The sequence below is a fragment of the Gymnogyps californianus genome, chromosome 7 (assembly GCF_018139145.2).
Source record: "Gymnogyps californianus isolate 813 chromosome 7, ASM1813914v2, whole genome shotgun sequence".
Taxonomy (NCBI): domain Eukaryota; kingdom Metazoa; phylum Chordata; class Aves; order Accipitriformes; family Cathartidae; genus Gymnogyps; species Gymnogyps californianus.
This window is the reverse complement of record NC_059477.1, coordinates 22,309,011-22,322,812: the sequence shown is the minus strand read 5'-3', so window position 1 is coordinate 22,322,812 and position 13,802 is coordinate 22,309,011. Positions and strand designations below refer to the sequence as shown.

The window sequence follows — 13,802 nt, the reverse complement described above, 5'->3', positions numbered from 1 at the left end:
AGGAGATTTTTATTTGACCTACCTGGTGTTGTCACCAACACAAGCACCTATATGAAATCTAATCCTAAAATACTTTCCCATGTACACAAATTTCCTAACATTAGTAAAGTGAGGCTCCAGAAAGCATTCCCTTAGTCTTTCCTGTAAAGTTTACCATTGCGGGGTTTTTTGGTATTGAATAGCATTGAAAATAATTCTAGGAAGTCCTGTAGTACTTACCCACGTTTTGGATTGACAGCAATAGCTGCTGGTTGATCCAGTAGAGAAAAGATAAGCCATTTTCTGTACCGTCCATCTAATTTTGCCACCTCTATGCGATTAGTCCCTGCATCAGTCCAGTAAAGATGTCTGAATTACATAAAACACAAAACATTCCAAAAGTAAATAGTTTATATTTGGGAGAATTAAAAAAAAATATTTTTAAGAAGAAAAGCTATATCAAACCCCAACAAAATTAATATAATGAAGCTGCACTGACTACATCTGAACTTTTTCAGTCTGGAACATACAGACCATAAATATAGGTGAGTTTAGCAAATGTGATCTATTGGCTCACTAGTTTTCTCCTCTGACAAAGTTTCTGCAGCTGCCTCTGTTCCCTGTCAAATAATCTTCATTAAAGGGCTACTGAGAACTTTCGTTGTTACCTTTAAGCACCAGAGGGGGCTAATAAGCATCTTTAAAGATTCAGTTTTCCAGGAGACAATGAGGTTCATTACAAATGAAAATTTATTTACCATGTAATTTATACGGCAACTCTGAAGGTATCCAGCTTACTAGTCCACAGCTCCTCTCTAGACTTTTGTCTTCTGACAGAGATGTTAATGAATAAATTGTTACCACATCAGATGCAAATGCTTTTAGTCCTTACAAACAGTGCACGCAGTCTACTCTTCCTTGAATTTTGCTTATCTTTATCATCACAGCTTTATTACTTTTTTTACTTTAGATAATAAACATACCCATTATTATGCACTCACTAATCACACAGTGCCTTCTGATGGAATAAATTATCTCATAATTGGCTTGGGAACGTGAGAAAATACTGCAATTCCTATTTTGCAGATGGGCAGAAGGACCGAGTGTCTCAAACCATGTGTATCAGTTTTTATATAATGTGCAGACACTTTAATATGTTTTTTTAAAATACGTTTCAACATTGTTCTGGAATTAGTGTAGCACTATGTTTGAAGTGCTAAAGATGCTACCCTCACCTGATGCTGGTGATACATATCCTTTATCCTTGCTCTCACGACCATATAGATTTGTGAATAAAAATTCAGACACTCCCTTCTGCCCTGTCCTGGCTTCGGCTGGGATAGAGTTAATTTTCTTCTTAGTAGCTGGTACAGTGCTGTGTTTTGGATTTAGTGTGAGAATGATGTTGATAACACACTGATGTTTTAGTTGTTGCTAAGTAGTGCTTATCTTAAGTTAAGGATTTTTCAGTTTCCCATGCTCTGCCAGGAAGCAGGTGTGCAAGAAGCTGGGAGGGAGCAGAGCCAGGAGACCCGAATTAGCCAAAGGGATATTCCATACCATAGAACATCATGCTCAGTATGTAAACTGGGGGGAGTTGGCTGGGAGGGGCAGATCGCTGCTCGGGCATCAGTCAGCGGGTGGTGAGCAATTGCATTGTGCCTCACTTGTCTTTTCTTGGGTTTTACTTCCCTTTTTTTTGTTATATTCCTTTTCATTACAATTATTATTATTGTATTTTTATTATTATTAGTTAGTACTATATTTTATTTTACTTTAGTTAGTTATTAAACTGTTCTTATCTCAACCCATGAGTTTTACTTTTTTTTTTCCCCCCGATCCTCCTCCCCACCCCACTGGGAGGGGGAGCAGGGAGCAGCTGCGTGGTGCTTAGCTGCTGGCTAGGGTCAAACCACGACATGCCCTCAGAGACATTTGGTTTTCCGGGTGGCCTGCAGTTCACAAAGCAAACAGCAAAATAACCTGAAGGCCAGCCCAGACCTTAATACATCTATCTCATATTTAAAAACTGCTGGAAGGAAAGATACAATTTTCCACTACTTTTTTTTTCCATCATGACTGGTACAATTTTTCAGGCTAGTGAATCACTTCATCCTGCTCTAGAAATCAGAGTGATATACTGCATGAGCAACTCCATAACTATTTCATAGGACACAACACCTAACATAGCATACATCACCTAACACAAAGAGTCTAGATAATGAAAGCTACATATCAGGCCCCAAACTGGAATAAGTCTTTTCCCAATCTTTGCCTACTCATACAATAGCTTTTTGAATCATTAGGAAAAAAAAAAAATCTCTGTTGCCACAAACACAATTCAGAGCTAAGTGCTACCTAGCCACAATCCAGATCTTAAGCATATTCCAATCATATTTTGATTGGGGACATAAAAGGCAAAGTATTCATCCACTTAGTTGATAACCACATGACAGAGGGAAAGCAGATAGCTAAGTTCCTTCTTTTATTTTTCAGCTTTCCAGAAATGTCATGTTTTACTATGATTTTAACATCCTTCGTCTTCACCCTATTGACTGCATTACCAGGAAAACCCAAAATTTGTCAACAGCGTTCAGAAGATTGACTCATCTCTATAACCTCTGTCCATTCAGCTTCACACAGAATCCTGACTACATTTCAGTGTGTCTATCTACAAACATCAGGATCCTCTCAACATTATACCAAAGGAACTACAGCTATGCCTGTCCACCACATGTCCTTTAGCAGTTACATTGCACATAAGAAATGACACCATCAACATCAGATTCAAACTCCCAAAAGTCATGCCCAACTTTCTCCCAGCTCTTCTCCAAGGGAGGGAAATAAGCAGTGATCTCATGATTTCTGGGATTAAGTTAAAAAACTGCCATGTTTTAGCCTAAAAAAATCCACAGCCAACAAGAGGGAGAAAAAACTCTGAGACACAATTACAAAAATGTAACCATTTTCTGAGAAAACACATATATTCATCAGACTTCAGAGATGCTTCTACTTTGGCATTAGCTCATATAGCACAAGGCTGGTAAGAAAGGAGCAAAGATAAAAGATAAATTCTGTTATGGATTGGGGAGGTCTCCTTCCAACAGCAGAGAAAGCTTGTTCCCTGGAGCTTACCTGAGTCCTTGAAGAAGAATCCATCTGACATGAAGGCCAGTGTATTATCACTTTACTGATGCACAACTGACCTACCAGTTGTGGAGTAATGCAAGTTTCCGCAGAGAATACGTGATGCAGTCAGCAACATGCATTTGACCTATTAACCTGCTGTCTGGGCAAACAGAGCTTACTGTATTCTTCTGAACTACCTTGAGACTAGATACCTTCAGAGACAGTTAATAAGGAAGAAAAAAGTGGATTTTGCACTGCCTGATCAGACCCTTGACACATTCAACGTACATCATTCTTCTAGCTTTTCAGTGCACTTACCTTCCAACCCAGTCAACAGCTAACCCATCAGGATTAACTATGTATTTGAGATTCAAGTCAACTTCCTTTGTAGGATTGTTCCTACTGCTGTCAAATGTGGGCAGATAAGCACGTTTGATGGCTCCAAACTCAGAACCCTGTCCCAGAATGCTGAAGTACACAATACCTTCAAAAAAGATGACAAAGATCATTTTTAATGTCTGGTTATTCCATATTTTTGGAAAATTCTAATCTTTCTGAGGCCCTTATGTGAAGATACCAGACCCGTTAATTTATGAATAACACCAAGTTGTCTGTTCAATTAAATTACATTGTGTTAGTGTGTAAATTTTTAAGCCATTCATCATACATAAGATGCACATCTAAAATCATCTTGATCTAGATTATCAAGAAATATGCATCACATTTTTCAAGAGTAGAGGATCTTAGCTCTGAAGCCTTTGCACATGATTTTGAGAGTAATTTAGACTCTCACAACCCTAAGGAGCAAGTATGGCCCAGGACAGGGGCCCTGCGAAAAAGGCAAAAGCAGGGAAGCCGATAAAGAGGCAAAGATATAAGCTAATATAGGGATCTACTGGCCATTCCTGCTTAGTATAAGGACCAGTTCTTGCAAGACTTGAGCCAGGTTTGGGGACTGGCAGAGGCAGAAGAAAAAGAAGGGGTTCATTTATAGCAATCCTCTACTACTGCATAATCCTAAAGAGCCACAATTCCACAGCTGAACTCACACCAAAACAAAAGGAAAAACAGAACAAAACCTAGCTAAACTAAATTAAAGCATTAAAAGGAACCACACTGATGCTGAAGAATGAGTAGAGGGGAGGGACACATTCAACCAAGACCTGGCCAGTTAATCTAATTTGATTTTGATTTCCAGTGTAAATTAAATATCTATGCTGCAGAAATGCATCTTTTTAAACCAACCATTGCATGGTTGAGTATTAATGTTCTACACATACTCACTCAGGCCTATCCCTTCGGGGTCCCAATCATAATCCAGAGCTTGGATGCGCTCCTGGTTATCAATATAGTCAGAGTACTGTTCTGACGAGATATTGTATCTTCGAATCCGCACATTATCTGGTAGCAGTAACAATGGAGGATTACCTGGGAAATGATAGTGAATTTTACTTTCATGTATTTCTCATTTTAGAAGAAACAGATGAAAGTCACTTCTAGTCAAATATAAACTGGGGTTTTCACAAGTTCTGTCTGCATAAGAAGCAGAAGGAACACAGGGCCACTTCTAAAGCTTCAGAGCTATTCAAATGTCTTGGCTTTGTAAAATTCATTAAGAACTCTGGAAATGCTTACCACTGAGGATAGTATTATCCTTTTCACCATAAATTTTGTGCAGTAGTAATCATTAAGGGGTAATTCCTTAAAAATTCTTAAACATTACAGTGTTGGCATATCACCACCTCACATCTCAAAAATACAATGCCGCTATAAACTATGTGGTTCAGCTCCTCCTCTCAAAGTACAGGAAACAACTTTAAAAATACAAATAAATTGCCAGTACCTTGAGCCACAACCTGTCTGAGTTATTCTACCTGGAAGTCTTTAAATCCTAATGTCTTCATATTCAGATGAATGTTCTCCTACCCACAGGTTAATTTGGGGTTAGCCTCAATACTCTAATAACTTGACTATAGTGAGTATCAGTCCCACCTGGCTGATTTTGCTGGTGAGAAAATTTAATTGTTCAGCCCTTTTGCTAAGGACAAAGTCCAGGTGGGAGTCATGGACTTAAATCCTAGGCCTTCTTCCAGAGAAGAAGTTCTCGTACATTAATACATCTTCACAGAGCCAATGAGAAATGACAAGGCATTCAGCTGGGAAAGGAAAGTCTCATTTACCAGTGCCTTTTCCAACTAATAATGTTCAATTTCCTATGAAGTGTTCATTTGAACACAATCCCTTTCCCTCTAAGTCACGCCCAACTATGGGAGAACAAGGCAAGTGACTATCCTCCAATGAACATACAATTCAGTGTAGAAATCGACAGCATTTCCAATATATATGCTATTACAGAAAAAATGGGACCTAATATTCTATGTGTGTTCTGAAAATGCCTACTGATCAGGCCTGCAGCAGACACAGGCAAAGGAAGCCCTCATTTATGAGTGCTGTGAGCTTATACTACAAAGAGTGGTAGAATTCTGGGCATACATAGAAGTAGAACTTTAGGCACAACAAATTCAATTATGTTATCAGCTACAATCATGTTATCTTCTGTTACTTAGCCTTGAAAACTTTGGGTGTCTAGATGCTTCCTGAATAAAGCCTATGAAGAAGGGTTTCAAAGAACTAGATTTCTGACACAGGCACATAAAGAGGCAGCCATGCAGAAACTCAGGTGCAAATGCCCTTTTGTATTTCTAGTCTCATGCTCAACAGTAAATATTCGCTGAATTAGGCCCCTGGACTGGAAACCTGGAGACCTCGTTTTCTTGTATCATTTCTCATATTACAAATAATTTTTAGGTTTCAAAACCTCCAGCAGCACGCAGTTTCGGTCACAGGCATTGTGTTCTGAAGATTTTACTATTTGACTAGGCACACCACATTTCTATCATGTATCTCTTAAAGCTGTTAAAGTGTAAGTACTTTTCTAAATACAATATCGTTTCTGTCTTTTATATAATATTGCTGCATTGTCACTTTTTTCTATTTTCTTCAGCTCTTTATTATTACTATTCTATTACTATTATTTTCTGAATCAACTCTCTACCTATTCAATGACTGTCACACACTGTAGTCACTGCACTGAGGTATGATAAAAAGCTAATGATTGATGTTAAACATTGGCCAAAGTCCTTCTGTTTGTGTGCATCAGTCCATGAACAATGAATGGCAATCTGTCATCAAACTGCCTTTGATTTGTACCAGTTTAATGCAACTTTCTTCTGATGCGTTATTTTGTTGAGAAAACCTAAACTTCAGGAATAGCAACATTACTTTGCTTCTGATGACAGCCACGGAATAAGCAGGTTTTTGTTTGTGGAAAATTTCAGGAGAAAGGAAGGCAGGCATCCAAATCAAGATATTATTTTTAATGTTTACAACTGGAAGCAGAGATGAGCACTTCTATTCCTGATTATGGAATGGGTGGAATACACAGATAACATTATATTACAGAATAAAGTTTGGTTTTCATTATCCCCTTCCCAAAAAAGAGAGGATTATAGTCATTAAGTTGCTATACTCCACTTCCTCTTTACAGGTAGCAATCAATCTTGCTATCAGTTAACATACCATTAGCTGCGCACTGTTTCCCTTGTTGATCACCCACAGACCTGAAGCCATCTGCACAGAAACATTCATAGCTTCCTTTGGAATTCTTGCAGTCCTGGGTGCATGTTCCAAAGATCTCACACTCATTGATATCTAGACATAAGTAGAGAAAAGATTCCTAGAGCTTAATCTCTTTCTTCCATATGCTCATTATCTTTACTCCATGAAGTGGTAGGTTTGTCCCTTCCCCACATACTGTAAAAGATCAGTGACCTAGTAAGTGATCTTTAACATCAGCATCTGCTATCTAACAGAACTCATCACTCATCTACTGTTTAACATGTCTTAACTACAGATTGCTAATAACTGCATTGCTCCTGCTTATCAGATCGCTTTTCAGAGAGACATTTTTGATCATGTATTTTTGTGTTAAATCACCAAGGAAAGACAAAAGATGGGGCATGACTACAATGAGACACAAGAGCAAAGCCTTCTTGAAATGCTGAAGCAAAGATACCTAGTCCTCAGAAACAATATCAGCAGGAAGGAAAGGGAGGGGTGGCCTTGGATCACGTTTAATAAAACTACACAAATTGTCCACAGGAGCTGGGAGTAACAAACAGAAGTGTTCTCGTCAAAACACACTGAAATGGTAACTGTGAAGGTACTATATTGCATGACCACAAACAATGGCCTTTGGGTAGACTCCTCACCATATTTTATCTGCATATAACCAGGGCAAAAATATGGCACAACAGACCTTTACTGTACGTCTGTTCTGGAGCAGAACAGAAGGAGAGTATAACCTTCAGTAAGTTTTCTTTCAATAAGGAAAAAACAAACCCAGTAAATTTCTGTCCCTCAGATTGCAAAGACATGACAAAACCTGTATACAGTAAAGCAAAAACATATACCTAGAGCCACCAAAAGCTTAAAACAAGTCTGAACTGTGGAGCCAGTTCTTTGTTGAATGACGCCTGCATGTTAGAAAACATGATTCAGCACCAAAACTTTTTAGGTAGCATCTGCTAAATGTATAAAAATCCTGTTAGAATGCAAAAATGGGTAGTCACATTAGAATGATGAAGTGACAGGTCACTGAACACTTATCAGTGAGAAGATGTTTAGAAGATTGAAAATACCATCACAGGAGTTTCGGTTAGTTTCACTGGCCTTGTACCCTGGCCTACAGGAACAGATAAAGCCTCCTTCATTCAGGTTGGTACAGTTATGTTCACAGATATTTTCTGCACAAGTTCGCTCCGTTCCAGGATCTGGGGGAGGGGAAAAAAAAAGTAAATTATACAATTATAACCAAAAAATAAAGTGATAAGGGGGAGGGGGGTGTCATAATTTTGATCATTATTATAATTGAAAATGGCTTTCAAGTGACAACGTTAGTTTTCTTTCCTTTTTTTCTAACTGAAACTCAATTAACGTGAACATCTATTCTCTAAGGCATAACTAACTAGAAGAGGATGGTAAATGCTCGTCAAGACAGCTGTCAACTAAGAAGTTTAACCCCTAGAAGTAAGCAAACAGGGTCAGGATAAGAGCCATAACCATCAACGCTTACCTTCCTTAAGAGAAATGGCATCCTACACTACCACCAATCTGCAGCAACTGCAGAAACTATTTAAAAAACTTGACTCTAACTCCTACCTTTGCCAACCTACCTCTTTCTTACCCAGTCCTTTCTTATCAGCTAAACAAAAAATGTTCTCAATTGCCATCATGGTTAACACAGGCCCTACATTATTTGTATCCGGGAATTAGAGAGAAGATGACAGCTTGTTCATGCCGTACCTAATCTAAAGCCCACTGAAGTCAATACAGGTCATTGCACAGAATGCACTGCCCTTTAAAACATGCCTATAATGGAAAAGGCAAGTCAGGAATAATAGATACTCTGTAACAGATAATGGAAATTATACTCTTCTCAAAGTACATACAGAATTCTATTGATTCTGACAGACTCTACATATACACAAAGTACTTTCAAACTCAAATCTGTTATATAAGTAGAAAAGAAAAATAATATATGTTTATTGACAGAGCATGAGAAAAAGATACAGATGTATGGCAAAGATATTACATTAAGCTGTTTATCTCCTTTATACATACACATCCCAGTGCTGATTAAATTGAGTTTAAACAGCTCAATTTCATATACACGTAGAAGCATAAATTCATTGTACACACACACACAAATATTCTATTTTCTCTATAACACAGGTATTTGATGTTGGGAAAGCTACAAATGTTACCATCTGATCTGCATTTACATCTATCCCCAAACAGTAGAACGCTGACTGCCAGAAGGTGTCTGTTTTGCACTGTTTCATATCCTTTTTATACTTTTATATTTTCATCAAGTCATTGCATTAGGTTATATTACCTAAAGACCATCGGGATGGTATGTGAAACAGAGAAACCAGCTGCTTCAAAATGGACTGCACTATAGGCTTCTGAGTTATTTGCGTTTCGCAAGCATGCTGGATTGTAAATCACCAGTGCATCATTTGGCACACTTTCACTTGAAGCCATGAAAGCCTGACAAATTGAAATTGCAAGTACAGGCTCATATTATCACTCTGCAGCTGTCTATATATTGATACAAAAAGTTAGGAATTGTATTTTTTTTTCCAGATCCCATGAGAATACTCCCTCTTGTCTCAAAGTTCAAGTCAAAGCTTTTGCATCTAAATGGATGCTAGCAAATTTATAATGCATAGTTAATAGAAGTTGTGCAGAGGATCTGAGAGGGCCCTCAGCCCAAGGACTGGCTGTCCTTATAGAATTCTGTGGTCATGTCTGTAAACAGGAAAATAGAAGCATTTCAATATACTTTTGTTTTTAATAAGGCTAGAGCAACCTATACCAGTTCAGAGTCCGCCCATGAATAATTCTGTAGGTTGGCCAATTGCAATTATGATTGAAAAATCTGGATGTTCTTGCCTCCATAATGCAACCCATTTCAAAACAAAATCAAAACCATGATCAAACCCTTTTTTGTGATGCATAAATACTCTAAGCCTAAAAAGGACTGTTCAGAGCGCTGAATTTCATAGAATCATTTAGGTTGGAAAAGACCTTCAAGATCATTGAGTCCTACCATAAACCTAACACTGCCAAGTCCCACTAAACCATGTCCCTAAGTGCCACATCTACACGTCTTTTAAGTACCCCAAAAGAAGGAAAACAGAAGATACTGTCATGGCTAATTGGATAATCCTAGCACGGGCTAATTAAAAATCAATACTTCTTAGTATGCTATTCAAGAAGAAACATGTATTGTTATCAGTTTCAGAAATTTTTATTTCAATAGCATTGTAATTTTGTATTCTATTGATATTATTACTTACTGCAGCCCATTTCATCAAAATGGTCTCCACAGTCATCATAATTGTCACAGACATAATGTAGAGGAATGCAATTTCCATTACTGCATTTGAATTCTTCAGTTGTACAAGGTCTTGGGGTTGGTTCTCTACCTACAGTCAAGAAGAGAAACATTCCTCTGTCACAGTTTCAGCTATGCAGTACCAACAGATAGCACTATTTCACATTGCTAATGAGGAAGCTGATGCAATCTGGTAAAAGAACGACTAGAGTGACTTTGGAATTCTGTGGTTAAGCTAAAACTATAATCGGGGCCTCCTGACTTCTAGTCACATCCCCATGAACTGAAAGAAGCCCCTCCATTTTATAAAGACAGAAGGTAAATTCTTCTTGTTAATAGTTGATTGAACTTTCTTTTTAATAGCGCAAATCTATTAATATCCTTTAACGATATATTTCATACATCTACTGCAGACTTCAAGAGATTATTGAGATACTCGTAAACTATTAACTTCAAGAACATTGTACAATAAAGCCAGCAAATAATATCATTAAGCAACCAAAAATATGATTAAACATGATAATATAAAAATCAACATAGTCAATGAGAACTACATAAGATATCTGAGGGCAAAAACCTATTGAATATTAACAGAGCTTATGCAGGACTTGGGCCTAAATATCAACACTGTTACTACGTGCATAACAGTGCCACAAATTCAGAAGTACCCATTTCTCTCTTTTAAAAGTCCCAGCTATCCATCCCATCCTTATTTTATGATACAGCCAAACTCTTTCTTCTTCCTTATTTTAAGTGGAGTTCATAATAAGTTGACACAATTTAGCTGCTGCTCATAATAAAATACGATTTTGAAAATCATGCTCTGTACTTTTCAGACATACGTTTGCTGATTTTTGCTACTTGTTTAGAGAGTTGCAAATACACAGTACCAATAATCATAGTTCAAATTATTTCATCCTGAGCTCTAGTTTTCTGGATTTATGTTTGATTTTGACATTTCTATAGTCCTCTGGTATTATTAAACATTAAGCATATCACAATTACTGAATTTGCTGCTCAATTTTGTGTAAACATACAGTGTTCCTCTTTCTCATCACTTCCATCTCCACAGTCATCCTCCTGGTTGCACAGCTCATGACTATATATGCAGCGATTGTTTTCACATCGGAAACGGAACGGAGATTCACAAGCAATATCCACTGAAACCACAGAGAAGTCAGTCACAGTTTGACACTTCATGCCATTAAGTCACAAATTATCCCAATCACTTTTATCTGGTAACATTTATATATTTCCTATATTTTAAAAGGTGTGGAGGCATTCAGACCCAAAAGAATATTTTCTCCACATTGTGGTGATTGTATGTTAGGACATCACACATCTTTTGTCAGAAGACAGTACATCATCTTTGGCCAAAGGCATATCCTATGACTACATATAACACTGAGGTTTCTAGATTTGTTTATGAAGTAAACTGATTGAAAATCCAACATGCTATTTAAGTGGCTACATAGTGCATAACTGACAAAGATTTTTTAAGTAGCACCTCCAACACCTTATTTTTAGAGCTAAAGTCAGGACTCCTCAACCATATTTACAAAGATGTCCCGACTATACTGATAGCTTCAAAAGCTCAGCACCTTTGAGAATATACGTTATCTGAACTAATCTTTAATTTCAAATTGATGCTCTTATTTTAGATAACCAACTTGAAAATGTGAAATAGCATCCTTATCTCTTTGAAATGTTTCTCCGTACTTTTATAACCACATATACAAACATGTGCAAAGCAGTGAGAAACATACTGCAGGAGGAAGTAAACTTGCATATGAAGCAAAATTCTCAGCACTTATCCTGAATTAAGTCTGTGAGAATCTCCAGTGAAAAGAAAATAATTTTTTTTTCTAATTGTTCTCTCTATTGTAATTAGAGATTTTATTGCTCATTTTAATATAATTTTTCTCTCTTACAGCAAAGGTGAAGTTCTTCATCAGAGTCATCTCCACAGTCATTATCACCATCACATTTCCAGTATGGCTGGATACAGACATGGTTTTTACATTCAAACAGCATGGGCGGACAGTATGTACCATTAGGATACCGTGTTGCTGAAGAAAAGAAAATTGTTATGACATTTTCATTTACAATGAAAATTTTACGTTTTCCTGAAAAATATGCAGCCCAACCCTATATTATTTTTTCAATACCCTTCTCTCCAAAGTAGGAGATATAATATAAGGCACTGCAAAGATCTACAGCAACGACAGACTACAAGGACTAAGGACTTCTTGGTAGCTATAACATAATTAATTCAAGTTTGAATTAATAATGAAACAACATAAGTTACTCCCAGAAGCTTTTGAAAATAAACTCTCGTTAATTTAACAAATGCTACTTGAATTTGTTACTGACAATCTAGTTCAGTAATAAAGGTAAATAATGTCACTGGCACCAAACATGAATGACTGAAGATATCTAATTCCAAAAGGACTCATGTTGGTATAGTAAAAAAACCACTCAGATTCTGTAAAAGCTGTGAAAAAAAGTGAACTAGAGCAAAGAGAAACCAAAACTATGACTCTTCCAACCTACATAAACCATACCCTTGCCCTTTCAATGGCTTCTCATACGCTTTTTTCTCCCTTTAATAACAGCCAAATGTTGTGTAACTCAGATTCTGAAAGATTAACTGTTGCGATGTACATTCCAGGATGTGGTTACCATCAGAAAAATAAAGGTCCTACTGTGCAGATGCCCCTTCTTACTTAAAGCACAGGTTTTAAAATTAAGTACATTGGAAGATGTACAGAACTGCCCTGATTGATAGCAACATGAAGAGAAAGGAATTCTCCCTAGTACTGAGGTCTAAAATCATTTGAACATGTAAGTCAGAACCAAAACTTCAATATCACCTAAAAAGCCAATGTCAGTCAGCACAGATAGAGCACAGAGGTGATATTTTCATTCTGACTGGGAACAATATTTTCTGGGTAAACAGCTGGAGCTGTAGCTCCATATAAGCTACAGTGTACAGACATTTTTTCACAGTAGATCAATATACAGAAGGAAGACAGAAACAGAAAAGTATTTTATTTCCTTGGCTTCACTGACACTTTAGGAAACTATACACACCTTTGAGCAGTACTAAAACCAATCCCATTACAGAACCTTGTTAGAATATGGTAGAACTGAAACAGTGGATCTTGCAGTGTCCGTGAGATAGCAAAAAATTTTAATTCGATCACATGTGTATCTTCTGCTGGACCTTGTAAACACATTAATCTCCTAGCATTAGGAATGTGTTTACAGTCAGTGTGAGAGATGGCAACCTATTATTATATTAAAAAGCTGATTCAAAATATTATACTTATCCTGAATTTTTACTGACATCACTGAGTGTTGCAGAATTCTGTACCTCTAAGGAGTCATCTCACTTCAAGAGAAAGAAAAGTGCAAATCTTTCTGGAAGTGAGCTCAATGAGCACCAATTGCAAAGCTTGAAACTCACGACAAGTTGCTTCATCAGAGAAATCAAGGCAGTCTGCATTTCCATCACATCTGAAGCGCTCTGCAACACAGTGTCCACTATCACACTGGAAATAACCTGGGTGGCAGGTCCTCAGCTCTGAAAAGATTCAGAAACAACTGGTGAAATGTCTTCTTGTTCAAATCCAGACAAAGTGTTTACTTTTTGAGAACAACATCCTAAAAAAGACTGCAAAATCCCAGACCATTAAAACTGTGGTATCTTCTGCTTTTGGTGGAATGACTA

At 37.3% G+C, this 13,802-nt stretch overlaps 1 protein-coding gene across 1 annotated transcript in view; it reads right to left on the bottom strand.

Moving 5' to 3' along the window:
• Positions 1-13,802, bottom strand: part of LRP2 (LDL receptor related protein 2) — a 134,270-nt gene that overhangs the window by 13,534 nt on the left and 106,934 nt on the right. The window contains exons 60-68 of the mRNA XM_050900014.1: positions 13,539-13,655; positions 12,001-12,138; positions 11,107-11,229; positions 10,032-10,160; positions 7,809-7,940; positions 6,688-6,819; positions 4,393-4,536; positions 3,427-3,592; positions 220-348 (exon numbers count right to left, since the gene is read on the bottom strand). Coding sequence (XP_050755971.1) covers positions 220-348; positions 3,427-3,592; positions 4,393-4,536; positions 6,688-6,819; positions 7,809-7,940; positions 10,032-10,160; positions 11,107-11,229; positions 12,001-12,138; positions 13,539-13,655 — 1,210 coding nt within the window. The remainder of the gene's footprint in view (positions 1-219; positions 349-3,426; positions 3,593-4,392; positions 4,537-6,687; positions 6,820-7,808; positions 7,941-10,031; positions 10,161-11,106; positions 11,230-12,000; positions 12,139-13,538; positions 13,656-13,802) is intronic.